Below are 27,886 nucleotides of genomic sequence, written 5' to 3'. Positions count from 1 at the left end.
TTCTTTAGTACAATTGTACTTTTAAAATTAAATTAATAATCAGGATATATTTTAATGTTTTTAGACCTAGAAAAAAAACCTACAAATACAGTCATTTGTAGTAACGGGACATTCGGTGTTTTTGTGACGCGAAAGTTGTAGGTGGGCGTGGCGTAGGAACATCGTCATTCTGAATCATGACAATGATTGAAGTGTGTATATAAATAATATACAATAAAACATCTTTATCTTTTGTTTTAACTATACAATGGTGATTTGGGATTACTTTATTCTATCTGCAATATGTATTTTTTACTCTCTTGCTCAAGGGACAAACGACGAAGGTAAAAGCAAACTTCAATTTCATTAACCTTTTTTTCAAGTCTTTTTATTTTTGTCATGTGGTTTTGAGGTCAATTAGCTTAAGCGTGTAGTTATAATTCATTTTCTGATATATTTTTGTTTCTATATTTACGTTTTGGTTTATCATTTGAATTAAGTCTTTCTCGTTTAATTTAACTTAATATTAAGTTTTTGTATAATAATTATATGTTATTTTGTGTTATTTGTCGCATTAGTTCAAGCCAGGTATTAGAACCGATCCATCTTTTAGATTAATATAAGCCCATACCGCATAGTGAGCTATAAAAGGCCCAGAAATTACAATGTAAAACAATTCAAACAGGAAAACTAACGGCCAGTGGTATAAAAGTACAACATCAGAACACACTATAACCTCATATCTGATAAGAAATATTGGTACCTTAGGGTGTTTTTTTTGTGTCTTTGTCTCCTCTGTTTATTTGATTGAGCCATACATATCCTTCTTTCACATGCAGTGTCAAAGAATTAATGTTATTAAATTATTATTTTTCGATTCAACGAAAACTTATGTAACTGAGGAGATCGATTGGCGTTTACCTCTTTCAACAATTTCAATTTTCAAACTTATAACTGTTATGAAATTAAAGTATTGGTGCGGTAAACCAAAGTTTAGATTGTTTGGTTACACTGGCATGGTCCTTTTTGTTCCAATGCTCAAAAACTTTAATCTATTAGGATTCTGATCATAAATAATTATCAAAGGAACAATGGTTATAATTTAGTACGCCAGACGCGCGTTTCGTCTACATAAGACTCATCAGTGACGCTCATATCAAAATAAAATGTTATGTCTCGAAAGTGTCCGGTGAAGGTTATTCCAGAAAATAACAATTCTATAATTCTGTTCGTCCAAAGCGCTATTAATCTTCATCAGAAACGCTCAAATCAAAACATTTGAAAGCCAAGATTGTATAAGACCAAAATAAGTGACGAGCTATATATTATGACCAGAAGGGACCTAAAAATAGCAAAAATGTATTTACGTCATGTTTATCCGAGGAAGAAGGAACCTTAGTTTATTTATTAGTTTTGATAAGTCAACGGAAGTTGTATTCTATGTTTAAGGGTTTTTTTTGTGAAAGGGGGAGAGAAATATTACATTTATTCCAAATATTTTTAGAAAAACATGTGACAAAAATAAAGTATTTTTTAAGCCATTATGCAGTATCTCAGGAGACTAATCAGTATTAATTCTTTATATGTACATATGTCAATAAAGTTTTTTTTTGGTTAAACGTTGTCACATTAAGTCATTATAAACGTCATCAATGACAGATGATAATAGCACCTTGTATAAACTTTAATTGCTGTGTAATACTTGTATGTCAAATATATGATAGTGTATATCAAAATAAACAACAAATATAAATATAAAATGGGTCCCTCTTTTAAGGTATATATACGGGCTCAGGACAATTTAGCCAAATATATAAGACTTCTAGGGGATATTTTGGCGCAAACATTATAAAAATAGATATAGGAAGATGTGGTGTGAGTGCCAATGAGACAACTCTCCATACAAATAACAATTTAAAAAGTAAACCATTATAGGTTAAAGTACGGCCTTCAACACGGAGCTTTGGCTCACACCGAACAACAAGCTATAAAGGGCCCCAAAATTACTAGTGTAAAACCATTCAAACGGGAAAACCAACGGTCTAATCTATATAAACAAAACGAGAAACGAGAAACACGTATATATTACATCAACAAACGACAACTACTGTACATCAGATTCCTGACTTAGGACAGCCCATTTTACCGCATGATTTATCCGTTCACCTGTATTTTCGATAGCCAGTTTTAACGAGAATTTTTTCGGTTTTAATAAAAATAAAAACAACGCTTTATAAATGTCATGCACACGTTAATCTAGACAAAATAATGATAAGGAAAATTTCGTATCGGAATGTTTATCAACAGTGTTTTTAAATAGGTGCAAATCACTGAAATCACTGAAAACGTACGTTCAATATAAACTCATCATATTCATAGATACCAGGATTGAAATTATGAATATGCGACATACGTGCGTTTCGTCTACAAAATACTCATCAGTGACGCTCGAATAAAAAAGGTTATAAAGGCCAAACAAAGTACAAAGATGAAGAGCATTAAGGTCCAGAAATTCCTAAAAGTTTTGCCAAATGCAACGGGACATTAATTGATTTTTTAATATTGTGTTTTGTATACGTTGTCTGTCTCTTGGTCTTTATGACCATGGTCTTTTTCAACTGACGAGTTTAAATGTCCCTTTGACATCTTTCGCATGGCTTCTGTTTGTAACAAAGAGACGAACAAACTATAAGCAACAATACAATACAAACACATTTTTGTTTTTGTAACGAAGCATACAATAACATTAACAAAACAGATAAAACATCTCAAACTATCGCTTTTTTGTGTGATTTGGCATTCACATGACCTTTTTATATTCAATGTTTTTTTGAATTATTGGAATACAATAAAGATAACAATAAAGTCGTATAGATGCCAGAAATAAAATTGACAGACGTGCGTTTCGTCAACAAAAGACTCATCAGTGACGCTCGAATGAAAAAAGTTTAAAGGTCAAATAAAGTACGAAACGGAAAACAATATAGTTCTTCTATATAGTTTTTTTTTTTGGTGTAATTTCTAAGTTTGTCTGTTTTATTAATATTGGTTTTTATATTTAATTGTGTAACAAAATCACTAAAAGTATGTCTGTTTTAACATTTGTAGAAATGGTAGATATTGCTGCAATGGACACCAATAATACGGAACTTATCAAAGGAATGCCTGAAACATTACGTTTTACGCTAAATACTATGACCAATAGAACACCCATTGTTCTGAATTTGAAACGTAAGACATCGGTTAAAGAAAACAGTTTTGTGTTCGTTGTACGTCGGGATAAGAACGGGAAAATGGTACTTGTGAAGGAAAATATTCCAGTCAAACGAGTAAGTTTGCTTAAAACTCTGTATGCTTGATGTCTTATAGACAATCTATTATTTTACTTATTCAAATGACATTTCAAGATTATATCAGATTTATTGATAAATTCAAATTAGGTACACGTATTCGTGATAATAATGCAAAAAATAAACCAATTATACTTTTTTTGTTCAAATATTTCCATATGTAGCCTGACAAAAACTATTTCACATGAGTCAGCTTCATACCAAATTTAGAATGATAAAAATTCTACTTTACTGGTCTCTTCGTAACAGAATGTTGGACTTTATCAAGATAAGAAAACTGGTGCAGCTTTTACAGTTCAATGTGAAGGATTAGAAGATGGACGTTGCAATCCAGTATTGGTAAGTTGATAAAAAGGTATTGTTGTCGAAAACATATTCATATTATTTTCGGTTAACCATGCTTTTTAAGAGTTATACAGCACATAAAACGTCTTTGCTTATTATACATGAAAAATGAGATCAGCTATACGTCCACAAGGCTGCAAATTCAACAACACAAGTAGACAGCTTCATGTAGCATCAAAATCAAATATACAGATTTTTCAACCATTGTGGCGATTTTTGGGTACTTTTCAATAACATTTTGTGCAAAAGAGTTAAAAAAAGCATGGACATACAGTGATTTAGAGGTTTTTTATCCCGCAAAATGAGAGTAATCAATATTTTAAAACCGAAGCAACGAATACTGTTCTCGTGATAACCAGTATACATTTAGTGCTCAGTTAGCTGCATCGATTCGTTCAAAACAAATTTTACAAATCACCATTATGTTGTTTTACTTTAATGTATCTAAATCAACAATTTACAGTTTTGTTTTTGTTTTGTTTTGTTTTGTTTTGTTTTGTTTTGTTTTGTTTTGCTTTGCTTTGTTTTGTTTTTCTTATGTGTTTTTTGGTTATGTTTTGTTTTGTTTGTCTGCATTGTTCTGTTCTGTTCTGTTTATTTTTGTTTAATTCTATTCTATTTGATCATATTTCCTCATTGGTAGTTTGGTAGTATACATATCGACAATGTTGAGTACGATTTATCGGAGATATCGTCAGCCGATATGTCAGCCCCTACAACTACCAGTCCAGTAGTGAGACGAAAGAGGCGTGCCAATAAAAAAGAAGACAAACATAAAGAGAAACAAGAAAAGAAACAAGCAAAGAAACAATCAAAGAAAGAGAGAAAAGAACAAAAATGGAACGAAAAACAAGAGAAAAAAGAACAAAAATGGAACGAAAAACAAGAGAAAAAGGCAAAGAAAAAGCAACAAAAAATGAAAAGAAGAGTATACAAACTTACAAAACGAAGGAATAACAAATGGTTTGAAGATGACTTAAAAATATTTGGTATGACTTTGTTTCTTATAAGACTTTATTAAAGGTTCATTATTTACTTTTACATCACTTAATATTTAGTTGACAATATAAGTCTTACTTATCGTAGAATTTTTATTAAAACATTAAGCCCACCAAACTCCCTCAGTCTCTCAGTATTTGGCTGATTTCACTTTGCAAGACTATGTTAAAACATTTAAGATGTAAAAGCACAGCATTTCAATATACCATATAATTCCCCTACATGTTCCAGAAAATTATGCAAATACAATTCATTATATAAGTCACCATACTTATTTTCAAAAACTACATTTGTATGATGTTGATTATAAACAATGATGAGCTAGTCGGATCTTCTTTTTTCACAGACAACACTGTAAGCAATAACATAATCATCAAAAAGGAAACCAGTAGACCACTTGGTAGAGCTATGCCATTAAGGATGACTGAAAACATCCTTGATATTTCGAAAGAAAAACTTCCGGTACTGGGACGTACCGTTGTATCTTCAAGTCGATCACGTGTAAATGTTGCAGCAGACGACACTTACAATGTAGAGCTTCTTTTAGTAATTGACCATTCTATTTATATGAGGTAAACTTGTCTCATTGGTACTCATACCACATCTTCCTATATCTTTTTATATTGAACTTCAATTTGGAAACCAGGTTACTATAGAACTTTCTGAAATTACAAGCCAACAATAGATGAAACCCATACTTTCATTACGGTTTGCGCCCAAGTGCGTTCTTCAGGAACGCCCTAACCGAAATCTTTTAAAACCAGAGATGTAAAATTTTATATTTTTAAAGAGGGGGGTCGGACCTTTGTCGGAACTCTGGGATCGGGTGTTTTTCAGCTCGGTATTTCGGGATTGATGTAGCAATTTACACAGTAAGGAAAAAAAATTAAAATTGACACTCATAATTTTTAAACACCCTCTTTCCCCTCCTGTCTAACAAAGAAGGCTTTATATATGTGTTATGCATGTATATACTTATAGAAAGAGAATCTTCCATAGATTTGATTTCTAATGGTCATAAGGGTGAAATGTAATCCCTTTTGGGTGTAACCATGGCAACAATCTGCATTTCTTAGATACAAAATATAGCAAAAAAGGGGGGTGAACATGTTACAAAAGTCTCCAAAATTTGGTCTAAAGGAAAATTTCAATCAATTACAGTGATACCATTCCTGAATCCATAGGTTTATATCTATCAAGTGGTCCAAAAAAAATTATATGCATTTCTGCTCGTTTATCCATAAAATTGAATTGAAAAGATCGAGCGAAAAATCTTTGTTGATAAACACTACAATAATTTATGGACCTATGGACGGTACGGATAGGAAAATATGGAGTGTCAATCATATAAATGGCCTATAAAACATGTTAAAAACAATCTAAATGTTCATATAAACCCACTAAGAAGGCTATATTATTCTTCAATTATCTAAAAATCAATTTTATTGTACAAAAACTTTCATATTTAAAAAATTCAGGGGCCATAATGCGAAACTAAACTTCTAACTGTGTATTGCTACCTGATCCTTTCGGGATCTGGAAATTCTTGTCTCGAATTTCGGGATGTGGGGATTTAAATTTCTTTTAAATTCGGCACCTCGGGATTTCACGTTTTTTAGCGCAGGATCACGGGATCTGGACCCCTCCGAGCCCTCTCTTAATATGTATTATTATATTAGGATTTGTCAAGTATAATTTTTTTTTCATGAATAGCCCACCATGGAAACTTGTGATGACTTCACCTTTCTATTTTGATTTTATACAACATATATTTATAACAAATGCTACGCTAATCGCAAATGGCATAAAACACCGGTTTAGTGTAAATTGTTGTGCAATTGAGTTCAGTATTCAACGTTCCATAAAACTTTATTATGTACAAATAACAACCATAAGGGGGTCAAAGGCAAAACAATTATAACTACAAGGAAAAAGCACAACGTTGGACTCGATGTCTACAATTTTTTCTCCTCGTGTTTCAGCAGATTAGATTTAACCTTTTTTAATGAAGCGTGGCTTTGAATCCTTAGCAAATTATATTCCACTTGATCGTAAGGGGAAAATCGTTTAAAATGTCTTTTAAATGTTGTTTAATTAATATGATTAGTTCTGATTTGAACCTGCTAAATGTATTAAAGCTTTTACATTAACATAACATTATGTTCAAATTATAATTTCAGAGAATATAATGCTATCAACGACCCTAGCGTTTTTAATAAAGATATGGAAGCAAAATCGAGAATTCGACAATATTTTGGTCACACTGTAAATGGAGTGAGTGACTTATCTATTGTAGGATACTGTTATAGTAAGATAGAGGCAGAATATATCGAAGTGATATTCATACGTCGACGAAAAACTGACAATGCCATGGCTAAAGAATCGAGAAAAAACCGGCAAACGACAAACAACAATCTACAAAACACAATAGATTTGAATAACACCTAAGAGATATTCAAAATGATAAATCGAAGACAAGCTGACAACACCATTAAAAAAAACGAAAAACGACGAAGAAGCAAACAACAGTATTCAAAAACACAACAAACAAAACTGAAAACTGAGCTTCACGATCTCCAAAACGTTTGGTGATCGCATGTGCCCTGGAATGGTTCCAAGATCATACACCACATGTGACCATTACTAGATTTTATAGTTGCTGCAAACTTTATACGAACCATTTGCTTTTTTTATATTTAATAATAAAACTTGAGGTGTTATTACTATTTAGTCCGCCAATCCTATAATCCCGTTTTCCTATTTTTATAAACACATCTTCTTATATATTAGAAGCAGTGGTCTAGTTTTTACTTAGTTTCAATGTGAAACTGACGATACTCTTGCATGTCTTGTGTTCTGACGCATTTTTTTTCAAAATACATAGGAAAACTTTCTTTTTTTTCGTTTCATACATTTTAAACATTTCAGACATACATTTTACGACAAACATAAGTCATTAGGTTTATTTGTATGTAATGTACATAGTGTAACGAATACATCAATGCAGTATATAAATTACCTTTTAATGACATTCATTTTCATTTTAGATGAATTTACGATATGACAACATAGAAACAAACAAGTTTCACATCAATGTGGCGGTGTCCGGATATATCATTGCTGATGTAAGAATAATTAAAAGTGGTGGTGTATACGGTGGTGGTTTTTTAAAAGATAAATTTCACTTGCACACAAAGTACTTCTTGTCATTAAAATAAAAAGTGATTTTTATCAAATACCTCTTGACACACCTTTGTCTTGATGATTTACATATGTTTTCGTTACCTTATATTTTTTTCTCTATTGTACATCATTTGGTGTTGATAACTGTGTCCTTTGATAGGATATTTTACGAATTAAAACTCGAAGGCTACTTAGATATTACATTTTGAAGGTCAAATTATAATCTCTATGTCTATTTTGGTACCCCTGTGCAGGGACTTTCTATACTAAGGTTAGTATAGATGCCCTGTGTTATATTGAGATTGTGTCTTATTGTCGATACCTCAACCTCCCTTTACATACGAGAAACACTATATATAGGTGATATTTGAACATAACAATACAATGACTTTACTGTACTGGTGTATAGCGCTACTAATTAAATAAATGTCTATTGATATTAGTTTCGCTTTATTTTGGTGAGAAATATAAAAAGGAAAATACATGTCATCAATGCGTATTTTACAAAACCAGTTATTCAATGAACATAACTTAGAAAAACATTTTAACCTCAATTGTGCAACAAAAAAATGATCTTAAGCGTAGTAAGTTTATCATAGCACTATTGTTTGTTCCCTTCATAGAAACCAGACATTGCTGTATGGACAGCTAAACGAACAGCCGGTAATCCCAGAGATTTGGTCGACTCGGACGACGCGCTCGATCTGTTACGTTCTTGGAGAATGGAGGTGTCACAGCTACCAGAGCATGACCATCTGATGTTGTTCACTGCGTATGTTTTGTTATTGTTTTACCATTATAACATGAGAGTCTAGATGGGGTCTTCATTTCTGTTTTTAAAGATTTTTCTATTACTATTTCCTTATTTTGGGGACACCATTTTGTATCCGCAACTTCTTCTATACATTTACAATCTATGGAAACTTTCTCACAATTTTATCCTAGTTATTCTTATGCGCACCTCCTGATTTTTTAAGATCATGTTTACAGTTTCCTTCAGCAAACTATTTGCACACAACAGAACACATACATTTGAATTCCCTTTTTGTCCTAAACCCCTTATCAGAATAATATGTACTTTTCTCAGAAATTTCACCATATAATGCAAAAGTTCACATCTTATTTTGCTTTTGATCCCAATTACTGTTTGACTTTTTACCATATCATGGCATTGCAATAGGTGGATTGTCATTTTGTAAGTTTTGCTTATATCTCCTCTTGTTTAATCTGCGTTCACTAGTTTGTCTTTTCTATTAATGAATGATTTTTCATATTCCATTTTAGATATGATCTGTACCGTTACAGAACCACTGACAATAAAGTTACAGGTATGTAGTTTTAATTATTAATACCTTTTTTCCCCCAATGAACGATACAGTGGGTCATGTCAGCAGGTGTTTAGCTGACCACATAAATCCTTCTGTACGGTGCGTAGTTAAGTTGTTGTACACCGTACACAAACACTTTATTTGCATACTCGTTTATTACCCAAAAGGTTTCAAGGAATGAGTAATCACAGGTAGGTTTATGATTTGTAACTATTTCGTTTGCCCTGTATTAGCTTTCTTTCAGATAAAACATGTAAATGTCTCGACAACTGTATCGAAATTGAAAGTTGGTGTTGACATTCACAACTATTTGCGCATGCACATGTTAATTGCTCTGATTAGAATATCAAAGTTGTTTTATAAATGGGAAAAAATCGATGCGAAAACTCCTTGGGAGCAGGAATTTCGAATGTTTAGAAATGTACACTTAATATTGATAAAGCAAAACAAAGATTTTCGTTACTGTACCCGCTTGGTTAGTACCCGCTGTACTGATGATACACAGTGGTCAGACAAACAACACATCCAGAAGAGAAAATAATTTGTGCAGTAAAAAAACATAATCCTTTAATTAATGCACCAGTTTTGATAGATCAGAAGTTGTACTTCTTCTTGGGACACAAATTGCGAGAAGCTTTGTGATTTTTATGTTTGTGTCTTTGTTCAAAGTAAAGTATTTTTGTTTTAATATAAAAGTATCCTTCAATAAAGGGTGAAAAAGAAAATTTATTGTCAGTCACAAGAAACATTTTTGAATATAACATGTATAATATTATCAGATTTGTCACGGTAATTGTTTTAATTAAATTCGATATATGCATGTATTATATTTTCTTGCTACTGATACTAAGCATAATAATTTTCCCCAAGTTTCCACATTTTGCAGTTGTCGATGCATGGAAACTTTTTTTAATTTTAGCTGTACTAGAGAGACAGAGAACAGTAAAGGGATATTCTAACTCATTAGACAGAAACAAACTAGCAACGCTATGGAAAAAAAAATAATACGAAAAACCAAACTAGTCTTCAAAACACAACAAAAAAAAACTAAAGACCGAATTAGCTGTGAAGCTTGGTGATAACTAGAATTATAAAAGTTCTGTCACATACACCCAGATGTATTCATCCTTCCTTGTTCAAACTCTCGCTTCTGAACACTCCTAGTGATTTTCATCCCGAAATATTGTTAATCCCGAAATGTGTATCTGTTTAATTGCAGAAAAATCGATACATTTTGCTTTTTTTCGAATATTGAATAATTATTCTGTTTTCATTTCTTTGTTATGGTCGTGCATTCTCAATAATAAAGCATTTATTTTTCAGGCCTTGCATCATTTAAAGCTATGTGTTCCGCGAGTAGTGTCTCTATAGTGGAGGATAATGGTGTCCATGGCAGCATAAGTACTGGTACCCACGAGTTAGCACACAGGTACGGAAACTAGTTTATTTAATATAATGTACTGTCATACAATATACAATATTGATACCGTTAATGTTCGATGTACACCCTTGTCATCAAAGTAAATTGATAATTAAACGCATGTTTCAAACAACGAAATTTTGCTTTTTAACGAGACCTCAGAATTACAGATTTAAAGGAAAGCAGGTATTATTATGCAATTACTTTTTTAAATAGAAACTGATACTGTAAATACTCATTACATTTAACTATCATCCCTATTAAGGTAACTGGGATTGAAATATTATCACTTTTGGCTACTTCCGACCGGCAGTAAAATGATTGGCATTGTTGGAAGTACGTTTGGTTATGCGGGATATTTTAGTACGCAGCAACATTCGGTCACAATGGGGACTTTAAATTCGATTGCTCGTGTAGAGAAAGTGTCACATTCTCTGCAAACGGAGAATCCTTGCAACAAATGTTTGAGGAGTCCATGGTGGCCTGTTGCAAAGCAAACTTCTGTCACTATACAATATACCCTAATTTTCCTGTGGCAGTCCAAATTTTCTCGACCTAAATCCTATATGGTCTCTATATGTATTGTTCATTTGTTTTTTGAACATGCATGAAATATTTGACACTGGGTGTTTAGCAAAATAATCAATCAATCAACTAAACCATCTATTTACAGTCTCGGAGCCAGACACGACGGAAGTGGCACAAATATCTGTTCATCTAGTTCCCAATACATCATGGCCGGCACAGGAGGAGTTACAGGGAACGGGAATGAACTAAATCCATGGAAGTTTTCTCCTTGTTCAATTGACGAACTTTACTCGTTTCTCTCTGGTCTGTAAGTAAATACTGCTTTAATAAGGAAAACAAACTTTGAGGTTGTTTTGTTTTTTTTAATTTTCATAGCACATTATATTAATGAATGCTACATACACTGCTTAGTCTGCCGTTCAATCGTTTTTCTCAACGTTTATCAATACATTTAGGAGAAAATATCTATGGGTTTTATTTTCAATATTATACAATTTTAAATTCCCATTTGTAAATTAAGATAACTTGTCTGCGTTATGGTGAAGAATATTGTTCATTTTTTTATCAACTAATTACACATTTCTGTATAATTTGTGTTACGTAAGAATTACATAAATGTCGTAATATCCTAAATCGAACATCTTTCAACGTGAACATATGGCTTATGTCAGTTAAAAAATACTAATTAATATGTCACAAGTCAGGGCCGTAACTAGTCTCTTTTAATATTGAGGCAAAATATATTCGCCGAGCGTAGCGAGGCGAAAAATTTTGGCGAGGGCTCTGAGAAAAATAACGCAAAATCGTGCATTCTGAGCGTTTCCCGGACTCTTTCTTACATAGAATCAAATCATTTTTAGCTATTTTTTCGACAATATTCTGGTCTCAAAGCAAAAACATAGATTCATTGTTATTTAAGACTTTAAAGTTTATGGGAAATTCAAAACATTAAAAGACCGATTTGTAGAATAAAGCAAAAATCGTAATTCTCATAATCATTAATACCGGATCTGTCTGTCTGTTCTTGTCTTGTATTGTGCTGACTTGAGATTTTTTATGACTAGATTTAAATATAGAGACAGTCATTAGTGCAGTAACATACGTTAAATACTAGTACTGCTCAAGTCGACACTAGGGACCATATTGACCTTGTTTTACGGTATTTATGATTCTTTCATTATTAAAGACACTCCAGCAACTATTAAGATGAAGAACAGGAATAAAAACTTTGACCATTGATCATTTGTATTTTTTTCTATACATTGACATTGTGTGCGATTATCTCCCGTGAACGTGTACTTCATATTCCTTTATTTTCTGTTAAAGGGTCTGAACACGACTTAATGCAAATTTAACCCTTGAATATAAAAGGTCATATGGCAATACATTGATGTTTTTTTTCAACAAATGATTTGATACCGGGAAATTGGTGGTCTTACTTTAATTTAAACCATGTCAGCTATCTAGTTTTATCCACAGGCGCTAGGGTATATGATACAGTTGTTTTTTATTTATTTTTTTGTTGATTAAGATATTAAATTTTCTATATTTATAATACATATCTATCACTTCTGTGCATATCTCACCTACAAAAAATACCTAATTTTGCAATCCATACTGAGAAAAATTGGGTATGGTTTTATATACAAGAAAGGCAGTTTCGTATTCTTTGATATCAAGTTCAATTCTCCATGCAGAAACGACCACTTTTTCCTGTGTCCTGTAGCATCATATATTCTTAAAATATTTTCTCGCATAATGCCTGGACATCAGTGGAAATGCAACATTACACAGTGTGGCACGTTTACAAATGAAAATCAACACTCAGACTAGTCATTAAGTAGGACAATAAATGAACAAAAGACAAACCCGGGACACAGAAGTACAAACAATAGACCATCAACTCTGAAAACCAAAAGTAAAATGAGAAACATGGATTACGAAAAATATGCAGGGGCGACATCAGAGAGTGAAGAGAACTTGCTTCTTGCAAGACACTTTCAGTGAAAACAATTTGATATGAAGACAATCTTTTGTTTTAGTTTTTGTTTTTGCTTTTTTTAAATTTAAAACAGGAGGCATTTGCCTCAATTGCCTCAATGTAGTTACGGCCCTGCAAGTTTAAAAACAGAGATTGGAGTAGACAATAATTGATTAAAAAAACAAATATTTGGTGTATCTCTACGTCTGTTTTTTGTAACCTTTTTTCCGATTGTTGAAGCTCATTTTATTTTACCGATTGAATTAGCAAATACAAAAGCATTAGTTCTGTAGTATGCAGCTTTTTTTTAGAAATTACATTTCAAAATATTCACAGAAAACCGGTGTCTTATTTTTTTTTTTTTCGCTCTTATGGTACGATGAGTCTGAATGTTGTATTGTCACTTCATTCTTTGTAATTTGCCGACTATCAAAGCTTAGCTTAATTAGTGGTATGAACTTTATAAAAAAGAAGATGTGGTATGATTGCCAATGAGACAACTGTCCACAAGAGACCAAAATGACACAGACATTAACAACTATAGGTCACCGTACGACCTTCAACAATGAGCAAAGCCCATACCGCATAATCAGCTATAAAAGGCCCCGATAAGACAATGTAAAACAATTCAAAGAAGAAAACTAACGGCCTTATTTATATAAAAAAAATTGTTTCAAATCTTTAGTAGGATGACATGTAGTTGGTTGCATTCTTGTTTTTTTTGTCTTATAACGGTTATCCCTTTTTCTAAATATAAATCACGCTACATCTCCTGTTATTCTTTGATGTTATACATTTGAACATATCAGATTATTGAATGAATATTTCATTTTAGCGGACCAGGTAGTTGTTTATCCGATGAAGCACTGATTTATGATATGGACGAATTTAATGAAGTGACTCGTAATGAAATCGGACAGATTTATGATGCAAACGAACAATGTAGACAACGTGCTGGAAAGAACTCCTTTTATGGTTGGGTATGTTATTTTGTATGTGCATCTTTTATGCAAAAATCAACTACCACTTTTGTTTATAAGAATAAAGAGATATGGTTAGATCTCCAATGAGACAACTTTCTATCAAAGTGCAAATGAAGTGGATGTAAGCTAATATAGGCAACTGTACGTCCTTAAAAATGAGAAAAACCCATACTGTACAGCCGGCTATAAAATATCCCGACATGAATAAAATGAAAGAAGTCAATTAAGAATACTTATGACCAGATTTATAATAATTAATTCCTCACAATTTTGAATTAAAGCTACTTAAGGTTTTGCAGAGAATAAGTCAAGAAAAACAACAAAGTGGCATAGAAAAACTATAATCCATAATCCATAATCCATATCAAGATGCACATAAAAGTTTCGCTAAATAATAAATTTGAGTTTTAGACTTATTTCGACTTGTACATGTAATACAGTAGTTTTAGTTGATACATTTAAATCAATTTCCCGGAAATACTTGTATATACATACTTGATCAAAGCAAGGGTTTGAACGGATCGCAAACGACAATAATAACACATTTAAAGGTTGGCCATCAAGAAATATCAATGTCTAAATCCTATATATTACCATAATATGTCATCTCACTACACATAAAAATTCATTACTTCATATACCTAGTGTGCATTTAGAAACCAGGATGCTAGCTATGATTTATACATGATAAACTACATTTTAGGGTGGTGGTCTTGGAGAGTTCACAGATATTTGTACATCAATGGCATGTAAAAGTGAAACATCAAAGAATAGTTATCTTATATATACAGCAGCTAGAGGAACGTCTTGTGGGAATCAGAAAGTATGTTTGTTTTCGGAATTGCAGAAACTACAATGTATATAATTTAATCATTGCATATATACAATAATGTAATAAAATAGTATATTATACATTTGTACAAAGTACTACAAAAGCACTGACAAAGAACGCAAAGGCTTGTTGTAAGAATTGTGAAGTAAGAACTATTCTCCTTTTTGGAGTACACACAAGAGCATAATTGCACGTTTTGGTTGGATGCGCATAGACCACTGTAACTTTTCCATGTAACTATAACTTTTCTATAATATAGTGTTTTGTGACTTTTCCATGTCATTTTTTTTGTTTCTGTTTGTCTTCATTGACTATGATGTTTGATTGTTCGTTATGTATTTTCCCACTATTTACATCCTTACCTTCTTTTAGTCCTTTTTGGGGTTTTAGCTATTCAAAGTTTTATACGATTTTCGACATTTTTTACCTAGAACATCATTCAATAGATGTCAATTGTAAAATATGCACTGCAAATGTTTGCACCTGTCCTAAGTCAGGAATCTGATGTACAGTAGTTGTCGTTTGTTTATGTAATATATACGTGTTTCTCGTTTCTCGTTTTGTTTATATAGATTAGACCGTTGGTTTTCCCGTTTGAATGGTTTTATACTAGTAATTTTGTGGCCCTTTATAGCTTGTTGTTCGGTGTGAGCCAAGGCTCCGTGTTGAAGGCCGTACTTTAACCTATAATGGTTTACTTTTTTAAATTGTTATTTGGATGGAGAGTTGTCTCATTGGCACTCACACCACATCTGCCTTTATCTACATGTATTAAAATTGACAAGTTAATGTTTGTTTAGTTTAAAGATATTTTTTCAAAATAGATTGACTTGAATTGGGCAAAAGGTCAAAACCTACAATTGTAGCCCTCTCCACACTACTACCGTCAATGATAGTATACAATCTACGAGCATCTTGCTTCCGATGCATGGAATTTATCACGTGATGTTTTCATTTTTTTACCAATGTCCGATGTTTATATAAAATTTTACAAATAGACATTGTTAAAGTTAAACTTATCCAATTATTATTATTTTTTTATTACAGTGGTGTTTAAATGGTTTGTGTTCAAGTGACCGGGATGCTCCCGAAAAGGATGGTAATATTTTTTTCAATAATTATATATATTTAGCAATTACAAAACTCATCAATATATTTCAATCTTTATGTAAAAAAAAACCATAGAAATAAGTGTCAACGTTTACTTATGTAATATTATGCTTAAAACCAGAAATAACTATAAAACAAAAGCGCTGAGAAAGAACGCAAATATACATTGGCTTGGTGAGATAGAAGACGTTTAGAAAATTATTATAAACTATTGTAAATCAAAGTGTATCAAAATTACAAAATATGAAATATGCTACCCTTTTTATTTACCCTGGGAAATTGGAATTGGTGTACTATGAGGGGCCCCTAAGTATGCATCGATGAACAGTTTTATAGGGTCGTGTACATCGGGTATTTAAGAATAAAGTGTGTTAGTATAAGATTTAAAACAAAAAGAGAAAACACAAACATAATCATAAAAACAATCAGTAAAACACAATTGAAATAACATAATATTTGTATCTTTATTGAGTGCAAAAATAACATGATAGATTATGTTTATTTGGGAAGCAATAAATATATATAAGCCATTGCAAGTAAATAAAAGACCAGGGCTTGTATGTATAAAACCACGTAAGTTAGATATCCAATCGTTTTCTAATTTATCGCAGGAGTTATGGAAAAATCCATCTTTCGGAACAAATCTTAACTTTAGTAGTTTAATGCATATAAGCCCAGATCTTTATTAATACAAATGTCTACACACGCAGGTAATTTCCCCTTGAGGATTTAATTTTCCAAAAAGAATTAAAATTCATTTTTTATGTGTGAATCATTTCGTTGTTTTGCGTCATTTTCAACCAAGAATGCATGTACTGATAAAGTCTACATTATATTTCCGATGTTAAAATGTATAAAAATTGAAATTATAATTATCCAGTACAAATAAGTGCTGTTTATGTAATCAAACTTGACATAAATTACGTCATAAAGGAAACGAGGCATCTGAACTTTCATGTTCACGAATACTGTTTAGAAATATTGAAGTTCGCGATTATCGTACTGAGATTAAGATCTCAACCAATCAAAATACTGGATTTGGTGTTACGAGTAACAAAAATAAAACTTAAATTAACATGAATATTTAATTTTTTTTAATGTTTGTGTGTGTTTGTAATTAGATCATTTATTTTTCATGAATTTACAAAAATTGATATAGTAATATATAAATAAATATTGTTATTATTTCTAGAAAAGTGTGTACACGGAGACTCACAAAAGTTATTTGATGGACAAACATGTCCACAGCTGATAAGTGATGATCCCAGTAAATGTTACGAGAAATATTACAGAGAATTCTGTTGTCAGACCTGTAAAAATATTGCTAAACCGACACCTGGTTTGTACTTATTATGTTAAAGTATTCGTAGCAAATAGTAAAATCACAAACATTTTGAACTCTGAGGAAAATTAAAAACGGAAAGCCCCTAATCAAATGGCAAAATCAAAAGTTCAAATATATCAAACAAATGGATAACAACTGTCATATTCCCAACTTGGTACAGACATTTCCTTATGTAGAAAATGATGGATTAAATCTGGTTTTATAGCTAGCTAAACCCCTCACTTGTATGAATTTACTACTTTTAACTTTTTGTGACTGGTTAAAATGCGAAACAATTGTACATAGAATGAGTTGCGTGCGTGCACTACATGGATTCACAACATGATATTCATATCATTGATAATCATATTTGTTGGTTTTAGGTTGTGAGTTTGGAGATAAGAACAGCTTTTGTTCGACTACATCTAAGCGGCCACATTTATGCTACAGTCAAAGGAATTCCGAGATTTGCTGTGATAGCTGCCAGGCGTTAAACACGGGTTACCAAGGTAATCTATATATTTACTAAAAAAAAGGTAAACCGGAAATTCGGAAACATCAGCATTGTTTCAATGGACATTAGTGAATCTACCGCGTGTTTATTATCTGGAAAAAGCATGATCATTAAGTGTATCATTTTGTCTCATTGCAAGAAGGAATGATAAGGAACTTGTGCACAGAGAACGTTATTTAGAACTTTAATGCCACCATAATGGTCACCTCGGCCATAGTCTTGCAGCAATTTTATATCCCACCTACAATAGTAGAGGGGCATTATGTTTTCTGGTCTGTGGGTCCGTTTGTCCGGTCGTTTTTCTGTCCCGCTTCAGGTTAAAGTTTTTGGTCAAGGTAGTTTTTGATGAAGTTGAAGTCCAATCAGCTTGAAACTTAGTATACATGTTTCCTACGATATGATTTTTTTAATTTAAATGCCAAATTAGTGTTTTTAATCCCTATTTCACGGTCCAATAAACATAGAAAACGATAGTGCGAGTGGGTCATGGTGATCATCCGTGTACTATGAACACAATTTTATTTTGTTCTGCGCCAAAACCTTACTGAAATTATTTTATCATGCAACTACAATAGCTGATAAAATATATGTTAACTAATAATGTGACTTGTGAACAACTTTTTATTATTCCTCTTACACAATTTGTAAAATAATCTAACATTTATCATCATGTTAAACCCAATTGAACTTAATACCTTTCAACGATCGGATGTGAGATTAAACTAATTAATATGATAGGAACAAAATAAATCGATTTCCGAGTTGTTGGAAAGCAAAAAAAGAGTAGCATCAAGGGTAAGCTTTGGTAACAGTTTGTTTAGTAATAATGGGTTGTGACTGCTAACATAAAATATCACAATGCACATAACTTCATGTTCTTTCATCTCATTTACTTGTGTACATCTCCATCCCCTTTGGCAGAGGGAAAATAGAAGTCATTTAGTAATCTAAAATACTATTTTTATCAGGATGTGAATATGGAGATAAAGTTCATGAGGTAGTTGGAGGTACATGTTACAAATGGAGATGTTCAGGAAATCCAGATTACCAGAAGAGCTGTTGTCAAACATGTGGTATTATACCTGACACTCCAATAGTTCCTAGAACGACACAGAAACCAAAAATTGTCCCAGCAACAACAAAACAGACTATACAACCTACTCGACCTCCAACGCCGCCCGTACAGACCAGACCACCACCACCGCCTGTACAGACCAGACCTCCAATAAAAACTAAACCTCCACCTCCACCTTCACGTATTCCTACGCCATCCGGAGAGTTGTGTGTAAGAGCTGATGGCGTATTTAGATCTATGACATGTAGTGTGGTGGCTAAGTGGATTTCCGATATATGTCAGGTTTCTGTATTACAAGATGCGTGTTGCGAACCATGTGCAACTAGAACTATAGGTAAGTTTAGATATTTTTATGTTTTATATTTTTAACATCTTGTCCGATTCAAACGGTGATGTGATCGTTACATCTCAAATTAACATTTCAAACCATATTGAAAATGAAAGTACATGGTATGAGTGCCAATGAGATAACTATCTACCAAAGTTCAAATGCATTACATGTATTGCCTCCTTAGTAAATAGTATTGTCGGTATTGCTTTCATTCCCCTTATACTTTTCTTTGCTTTGCATACAATTGATAATGCAGATTTCTGAATATAGACGGCAAACTGTTTTTCTATTTTTTATGAGTAATTGAAGGTAATGACAACATGGATAAATGGTAATCTTTCTTCTATATTTCAGCTAATGATTGCCAGGACACTGACACATGTTCTAATGTGAAACCTATAAACTGCTATGATAATTTTGTTAGGGACAAATGTTGTGCCACTTGTAAATCATTTGAAACTGGAGATCAAGGTAAATATTTTTTTTAAATATATGACAGGAAGAAAACGAAATTAATTATTACAATTATGGTTGTACAATATTTGATAAACTCTAACACAGTAATTGACGAAGTAATTAATTTGACAATACATTAGTTAATAAGAAAACGCCTTCACAAGTTACTTATCAATATCAAACGTTTAACGCAGTTTCCTCGATTAACGTCGCAGACACTTATCTCAGGAAAAAAGATATATATCTTAATATAACACAAGGTACTTAACTCGCATTTTAGAAAAATGTCAGTCGGTGGCGAAATTCCGTTGTATGCCGATTTCTCAGTTGTCAACCCTACTAACACGTGTTATGTCGTAAACCTAAATTGATTTATCTTCACAATGGTGTATAACATCCCTACTTTTGTTGTCGGAATCACCCGAAGCATTCTAACCCAAGTATGTCAATCGTAATTACTTCATTTATCGACGCAAAATTGGAAATAAACGTCTCGCAGTAAAAAGTATTTTCCCACTCTCTTTATATATCTCGGTTTTTTATATCTCGGTTTTTCAGAGACAATTACCTGTGATTAACGTTCATTATAAGAGCATTCGAAGTATATACTTGAAACACTTAAAATAAAATTCGTGTATGTGTCTGTAAGCTCGTGTTTATAGTAAGTCACAGTATTGTTCCTTAGTGCACCTAAGATCACTCCGAGTGTTCATGTTTGATGGGGTTCGTATTGCCAGATCTGTTTTTATGTGGTTTTGTCAACTGTTTTAGTCTGTTTGTCTGTTTGTCTTTTTTTTTCTTACCATGCCGTTGTCAGTTTTATTTTCAACTTATGCATTTGAATGTCTCTTTGTAACCCTTCGCCTCTCTCCTTGTAAAACACTAAACCAAACATTTGTTCAATATTTACACCCCCATACTCCATATTTTAAGATTAAAGGTTTTTTTTCGTTTGATAATTTCCTAGCCTGGTACCTTTGATAACTATTCTATATTCTATTTACAGGCTGTATGTACGGAGATAAATCCAGTAGCTGTACCAGATATGTGTTTTTATGGCCAGATTATATATGTTCTAGACATCCAGATAAGTGTTGTAGTTCGTGTAAAAATAGATCGCAACGTAGGGCAACATTGACTATACTGTCCAGGAGAATGGAAAACAACATTGCAAACGTCTTGGAAACTCCTCCAACTAAAACTCCATTTGTTACATCAGTTGACATTAATAATAACATTGATACTTCAGTAGCTTCAATAGACCAACCTACAAGAGGAGATCAAATACCTATCAAAAAGGAAAAAAAGAAGAAAGACAAAGGAAAAAAGCAAAAGAAAGGTAAAAAGAAACACGAGAAAAAGCATAAGAAAAGAAAAGATAAGAAAGGTAAAAACAAGGTGTGAAAAGATGCAAAAGTTCTTCTTTTTGCTGATTTATTAGCATTTCACCTTGATCGCTTATCATGCAAGCAATACACGCATTTCATTTGTATTTTTATAGTCTTTTTTATGTTTTATATAAAATAAAATCATTATGCTTTTCATGCTAGTTTTGTTCAGTGGAGCCTTTTTTTACATTTTGTACCATGATGTAGTTGTGTCGCTTATCATGCATCCATTCGTACATGTTCCATTCCTTTAAATGCATTGCTGCTTTGCATATTTTCAGAAAATATCAAGTGAGAGCACACTCTATAGAAGTCTCTACTACAGCCAATATGGTTTCAAAATATTTAAACAATATTATTTGCAATTTTTTGGCTATATGGATATAAATATGTTATATGTATTAGTTTGTCTGTTGATACTTGGATGGAGAGAAAAATACTGAGCCTACTTCACGCCTGCCTTTTTAAGAAAAATCCTGTCAATCTTAACTCCCATTTATTTGTATTGTAGACCTGTCATGTAATGTTGTCATTTTAATGTTATAATTAAAATTGCCATTAAAGCGGTGGTTTGGCATACCACAAACCCACCATTTTTTTTTCTTAAAATGCCCTGTACCAAGTCAGGAAAATGACCATTGTTATATTATAGTTCGTTTCTGTGTGTGTTACATTTTAATGTTGTATTCTGTTGTGTCGTAGTTCTCTTATATTTGATACGTTTTAGTATGTAACCTGGATTTTTTTTCTCTATCGATTTCGAACAGCGGTATACTATTGGCTTCTCGCTTAAAAGGAAGCACTTAAACCAAGGGTTCAAAAGGATGTAATCGAACAGACGCAATAGCGATATTGTTCATCTTTACTGAATATTTGTTTTACAAATGACGATCGTGGATATGCTCCAATTGACGTACACAGTTCTCTTGTCCTTGAACGTGACTTCATCGAATTTTCCTTAAATGAACAACCTGCAATGTTGTATAACTGTTTAGGAGAGATTTATATTGACTTTTGTTTTGGTCTTTATAATTTCGTTTCATAAACGTGGTCGAGTTTTTCGTGAAATTTCCTGCAAAAAAGAAATCCTCCACAAAAGACAAATGATATAGACACTATAATCAAATGATTTAATAAAATTAACGGTACCAATTTTTCTTGCACCAGATGCGCAGTTCGACAATACATGTCTCTTCAGTGATGCTCGTGGCCAAAATATTTGCAATCCAAAGTATATATAAAAGATGAAGAGCTATAATCCAAAAGATCCAAAAAGTATAGCCAAATCCGTGAAAGGAATCAGAGCTTTGCATGAGGGAGATACATTCCTTAATTTATAATAATTTCTAATATTTTGTAACAGCAAATTTTAATAACACAATAAATCCGTATTTTCATGCCAGTACCGAAGTACTGGTTAACATGCACATTACAAATTAAAATAGGTTGTTGCAGTTTGCGTTCATCCTCAATTTCAAGATCAGGGCTTTCGGTCCAAAAACTTTAATCAATACTCAGAACAAAATCTGTGCTCGAAACAACAAATCCAGTGTTTTTATTGGTTAATTCCTAAATCTGCGTACATATATCGTACTCAAAAGTTTTATGACCTCAAAGCTAGATGTCGATGAATTAATTGTAAATACCTGCCTTTTTAACCGGATTTTTTTTTTGTGACAAAAAGTCGGTTATTGATTTGGGGATGTACGTAACTCATGAACCGTTCAACCAAAGCTTTTAAAATTTTAATATGTTGTTACTGACAACAAAATGGAGGTCAAGTTTGATATTGATGATTTTCACTTTAACCGTGCATCTGTTATTGTTCTTGTAATATTGAAAAATGCCAGAATGTTAGAACTATTACAGTCTTTATTGAATTAACAACTATATTGTAACCTCAATTCGGAAACACTTAGCAATTTTAAAGTGACGAAAATCCATTTACAATGTAGTTACAAAATAATGAACGGTTAACTATTAATGATAGTAAACTACAATTTAAGTTTAAATAAATCAAATCTACAGTATCAGTATCAAGATTAACCGGCGCAAATATAATCATAAGTGCTCTGCTGGAGGAATTATATTGGTTGAAGAGTGATACGGTTTATTATATTGGAAAAGCCATTGGTTGTAATATACATATATCTTACATTTTTTTTACTAAATTTACTAAGAAAATAATAAATATAAATTACATTATTATCATAACATCAAGGGTATTTATTATTATTATAATATTTCTTTATACAGAAAAAGAAAGTGACAATTTCAAAGATAAGCATCATAAGAAAAAAGGAAAAGGAAAAGGTAAAGGTAGATATAGAAAACATTGGCATAGAAAAGGCGGGAAATGGAGAAGGCACTATCATGGTTGATGTTACATTTGTGTTTAGTGTGGACAATCACAAAATAACATGTCATTGTTGTGTGAAAAGAGATATTAACGTTTGATAGTTACTACTCTTAGTTGTGTGTTGCATGGGATTGGTGGTTGTTTATTAATGTAGATTATTTTAGTATCCTTAAAACGTGTGCCATAAATAAAAAATATTAATTGTTTAGTTTTTTCATTTACAATATGACCCAGTGAATGTCTTTCTCCCTTAGTTGCTCTATATGATATTTAACATTTTAATTATTGTTTTGTAAAACAATGGTCGTGTGCTCTAGAATTGTTATGTGAAACCTGCACCATGTGTGTTATTAGTCTATTTTTTTCACAAAAAGAAAACCATTGTTTGACAGTTCTTGTTGAGTTACATGTGTAAATGCATAACCTCACTAAAATGACATCAAATAATCGACAGCCAGTTATTCGGAAAATCTAACCGGTCGAACTACTAATAGATAAAGGCAACAGTAGCTTACCGGTGTTCAAATGTCATAAACCGATTGAGAGACAAATCCAGGTAACACGTACACCAAAACCAAGGGAAAATAAAACTCATAAAAGTGCTAATATAAGTTCTCAGAAGTGATTATACAATACATAAAAAAAAATGATAAAACACACAGAGGTATTAAAAAATCACACAAGTGTGCCAACAAAACAAATAGCAATGGTAACACTAAAAACATGGCAATAAAAAACACAGAAACGCAGATATAACGCGATAAAACATATAGCAATACTATTAAAAACACAGAAGTGCTGATAAAACAAAAAAAATGAAGCTGATAAACAAACAATAGTGCTGATTAAGGTAGCACAATACAAAGATTTTTTTACTTCCAATCACTAACCTTTGAAATGCTGTAACTTTCTTATTAATGCATAGAAAATAATAAAAGAGGTATATATAGATAGATAAAAGATTAATCTTTTAAATGAATGCAATATTTTTATTATGCAATCATTATGTTATCAATTATTATGAAATTAGTGGCAAAACCTGGGTAAGTTCACTTGAATGAATTTAGCTCTATCATCTCTTTAACTATACAGAAAATTTTAACGGAATCTTAATCAACACATCATGGGCTTCAAAAGAGTGTCTCAGATTGTCTCTATGGTGTTCCATTCTCTCATAAATCTCTAATTAGTGTAAACATCCTAACCACATAAAAGAAGATAATGTTCAATTAGGTGTAAAATTTGTTCTATACATTCTATCTGAAATCTGAGACACCCTTTTGTAGATGATGGCCATAGGAACAACATATAATAAAATCAACCCTCTAGGGATACCTATGCAGAAGCTAATTTCATTTGAAAGTGGAAATTTGGTGAAAAATATTTTAGACACAGTTAACATTATAATTGGTTATATAATTGTTGCATAATACTAACATTGCATTTATTTGAAAGAGTAATCTATTAGCTATCCAAAACTACCACTTTTATAAATGTTCAAGCATTATTAAGAAAGTTACAGCATTTTAAAACTTGGGAGTTGGAGTTATAAAATCTTTGTATTGTGCTACCTTAAACACTACATTGCTTTTAAAACAAAAACAGAAGATCGATAATATACACAAATATTATGATAAATACTCGTGGGTAAAATAATAAAAATAGCAGATAAAACAGCTTCAGATATTTACTTTTTTGGAATGATGTTTCATACACACAAAAACAATTGACAATTCTATCCAAGCAATTATGCATAACAAATTGCATAATTTGAATTGGTCTATGATATACACAACTGTAAAACTAATTACTCAGATATGATCATGAACTGTGCGCCTCTCCTTGTCGACCTCTTTTTATTTTCATTTGAATAGGAGTTCCTTCAGAAACTTGTAGAAAACAAGAAGATCAAAGAAGCCACGTCATTTAATTTCACCTTCAGATATATTGATGATGTTCTTTCCGTGAACAATCTAACTTTTTCGAATTGGGTTTATTAACATATCCCCCAGATCTAGAAATTAAGGCAGGGGTATGTCAATGACCGCCTCGTCCTTTTTCTAGAAAAGTTCATCAGAAGGTACTTAGACCTTCTTGGTAAATATTCTTGATCAACTTCACAAATAAAACACAATAGACCTGAACTATAGGTACTTGGTACTGACGTTGTTTATCATCTTAATTAAGTGTTAATAGTATTTTTTTATCTGTGTTTTTGGTTATTACTTTTACTGTTAAGGTGGCTCGGGGGTACAAAAATTTTAGCAAAAAATTAAACCTCTATTTTTTCATTACAAATTTTATTTATTACACTATCAGTTGTTACTTTATGATATGGTACAAAAAACAACCCAAAAAAATGATTTGGTTTGGCCCCAGATGACTTTAAAAAATGAAAAAGCTCCAAATTATCTCCCTTTGGTGCAAAAATGCCATTTTTTGGCCTTAAATTTGAAATATCTTTTTTAACTCATCGGTGACCTATATTTTTATTATTGTTTTCAAATAAGCTGTACATAAACTAAATAATTGTAAAATTTAAGCGATTTCTTATATTAGGTTATTTTTTTATTTCGATATTTCCTCTTTTTCTCCTATTAGTTCAACAGAAAAAAAGGACATTAACAAAAATGTATGCTTCTTCCAGAGGCAGATTTTAGCTTAAATGAACGGTGACCCCATTTTTTTATTTCATTTTTCTTTTAAGTATATGATAAAGTTCATTCATGAAAAAATATAGCGAAATCCTATATTAGAAAAAAAAAATTATTTATACCCAGGAGCCCCCTTAAGTATATTTTTGTGTGATATTCCTTTGACATGGCTCCGTTCTAACATGTATACATCCCGTCATTGTGTATTTGTGCTATAGACGAAAATTTGTAGTTTTTTTGCTTAAGTATTTTGAGTGTATGCCTTTTTGTGTTTACTTGTTGCATTTTGTGCGTTTTTATAGTGATTTAAAAGATTATTACACAATGTTGACTGCTCGTTTCCCTTTTTTTTTTTTTACATTTTTAGCAATATTTAGTTCACACATTGTTGTTTATATAATGGCATCTTAGGCGACTAACATACAAGTGAGATGTTTAGCTAGCTATAAAACCAGGTTTAATCCACCATTTTCTACATTAGAAAATGCCTGTTCCAAGTCAAGTATATGATAGTTGCTATCCATTCATTTGATGTGTTTGAGCTTTTGATTTTGCCATTTGATTATTGGCTTTCCGTTTTGACTGTTCATCGGAGTTCAGTATTTTTGTGATTTTACTTTTTAGTTGTTCGTTTAGCTTTGCGGCAATATTTGTAGGTGATTCGATGCAGCTGATGTGAAAATGGTCTCTAAAAATATGTTTATTCTTTTGGCCTACAACGATGATGTGTGGACAGTAATTGATTCATTAAAGTCATATGAAACCTCAAATAAAAAAAAATATGCATATGTTTTTATAACAAAATGGATAGTTGTCATTATTAAACTTATGTACATATAATTTTTCTGAAGAAAATTCTTTAATTTGCCCACATTTAGAAGGAGTTGACTTTTTTATAATTGCTTGCTTCCAGGAAGCAATTTGCCGACATGTTTTCCGTTTTCAAAGTGACCTTAGCGTGACCTTTTCTCATAAAAATTCGGTGATCACAAAACGCATGGATCTGTCACTGAAATAAACTATTATCTGATTGTTCTACACTTGCTCAATATCTATGCTTCTTTGTTGATTGTTTACTATACGGTGACAATTGGTAAACTACGGCTTTGAAACACGATAATTAATGAGCTGATATATTTTCACTTCATAACAGACAGAGAGAAAAAAATACGATTTTACGATATTTTTGCGTAAAAAATAATAAAATCGTGCACAGAAGACTAAGTTTATGATATATACATGCATTGGTTCAAGAATTAATTAAACATTATTTTTCATCAGTCACTCGTTTCATATGACTTTAAGAAAAATGATGGAAGACGACTTTATATCTTCTTGTGAAAAAAGGCATGTTCATAAGTTTTTATGTATGAACAAATACCAACATTTATTTTATTTTAAACTCGCTTTATATCCTTGTATTATTTTGTTTTGTTTTGTTCATAGCGTACAGTATATGAATCATATTATCAATTTCATTTAACTTTTTAAGTTAACTTTACTTTTTGAAAATTTAATTCTGCTTAGTGTTTTGAGTATCAAATTGTATGAACTTTTTAATTTATGGCTTGTCCAGATTAAAATAAGATTCAAACTTTATTCTTTATTTTTTTATTTCTTTGCAGATACTCAAAAGTCAATTGTGTGGCATATAAAAGTGTTTAGAAGACCCAGAGTTCGACGCATATATCTAAATCCCAGTCCTGTTATTTTTAGACTTATCTAGAACTTCACTACTAAATGTGAA

At 31.8% G+C, this 27,886-nt stretch overlaps 1 protein-coding gene across 4 annotated transcripts; it reads left to right on the top strand.

Annotated features, from left to right (window-relative positions):
* The first annotated feature begins 174 nt into the window (after positions 1–174).
* On the top strand, positions 175–27,881 carry LOC139481543 (uncharacterized). 4 transcript variants are annotated; one of them, XM_071264948.1, is made up of 21 exons: positions 175–323; positions 3,088–3,308; positions 3,579–3,668; positions 4,318–4,663; positions 5,020–5,245; positions 6,854–6,947; positions 7,721–7,798; positions 8,480–8,628; positions 9,141–9,184; positions 10,508–10,613; positions 11,278–11,439; positions 13,949–14,093; positions 14,800–14,919; positions 15,976–16,027; positions 17,231–17,377; positions 17,746–17,871; positions 18,845–19,285; positions 19,637–19,753; positions 20,745–21,125; positions 23,383–23,439; positions 27,765–27,881. In XM_071264948.1, exons 1-21 carry the CDS (start codon positions 248–250, stop codon positions 27,863–27,865), a joined length of 3,279 nt encoding a protein of 1,092 aa, XP_071121049.1. In that variant the 5' UTR covers positions 175–247; the 3' UTR covers positions 27,866–27,881. The 4 variants fall into 4 exon arrangements, with proteins under 4 accessions (XP_071121049.1, XP_071121051.1, XP_071121050.1 ...); XM_071264950.1 differs by having other exon boundaries at positions 20,745–21,077; positions 27,765–27,880; XM_071264949.1 differs by lacking the exon at positions 27,765–27,881 and having other exon boundaries at positions 23,383–23,690.
* Positions 27,882–27,886: the final 5 nt, after the last annotated feature.

This window comes from Mytilus edulis, chromosome 7 (assembly GCF_963676685.1).
Source record: "Mytilus edulis chromosome 7, xbMytEdul2.2, whole genome shotgun sequence".
NCBI classification, from domain to species: Eukaryota; Metazoa; Mollusca; class Bivalvia; order Mytilida; family Mytilidae; genus Mytilus; species Mytilus edulis.
The sequence above is the reverse complement of the archived record's forward strand: the minus strand, read 5'-3'. Positions and strand labels throughout refer to the sequence as shown.

Bases quoted from the DNA above. Each gene is read 5' to 3' on its own strand.
- LOC139481543 (XM_071264948.1), top strand. From the start codon at position 248: ATGGTGATTTGGGATTACTTTATTCTATCTGCAATATGTATTTTTTAC. The intron at 4,664-5,019 runs GTATGACTTTGT...CTTTTTTCACAG, and splicing joins AGATGACTTAAAAATATTTG to ACAACACTGTAAGCAATAAC. The intron at 8,629-9,140 runs GTATGTTTTGTT...ATTCCATTTTAG, and splicing joins CATCTGATGTTGTTCACTGC to ATATGATCTGTACCGTTACA.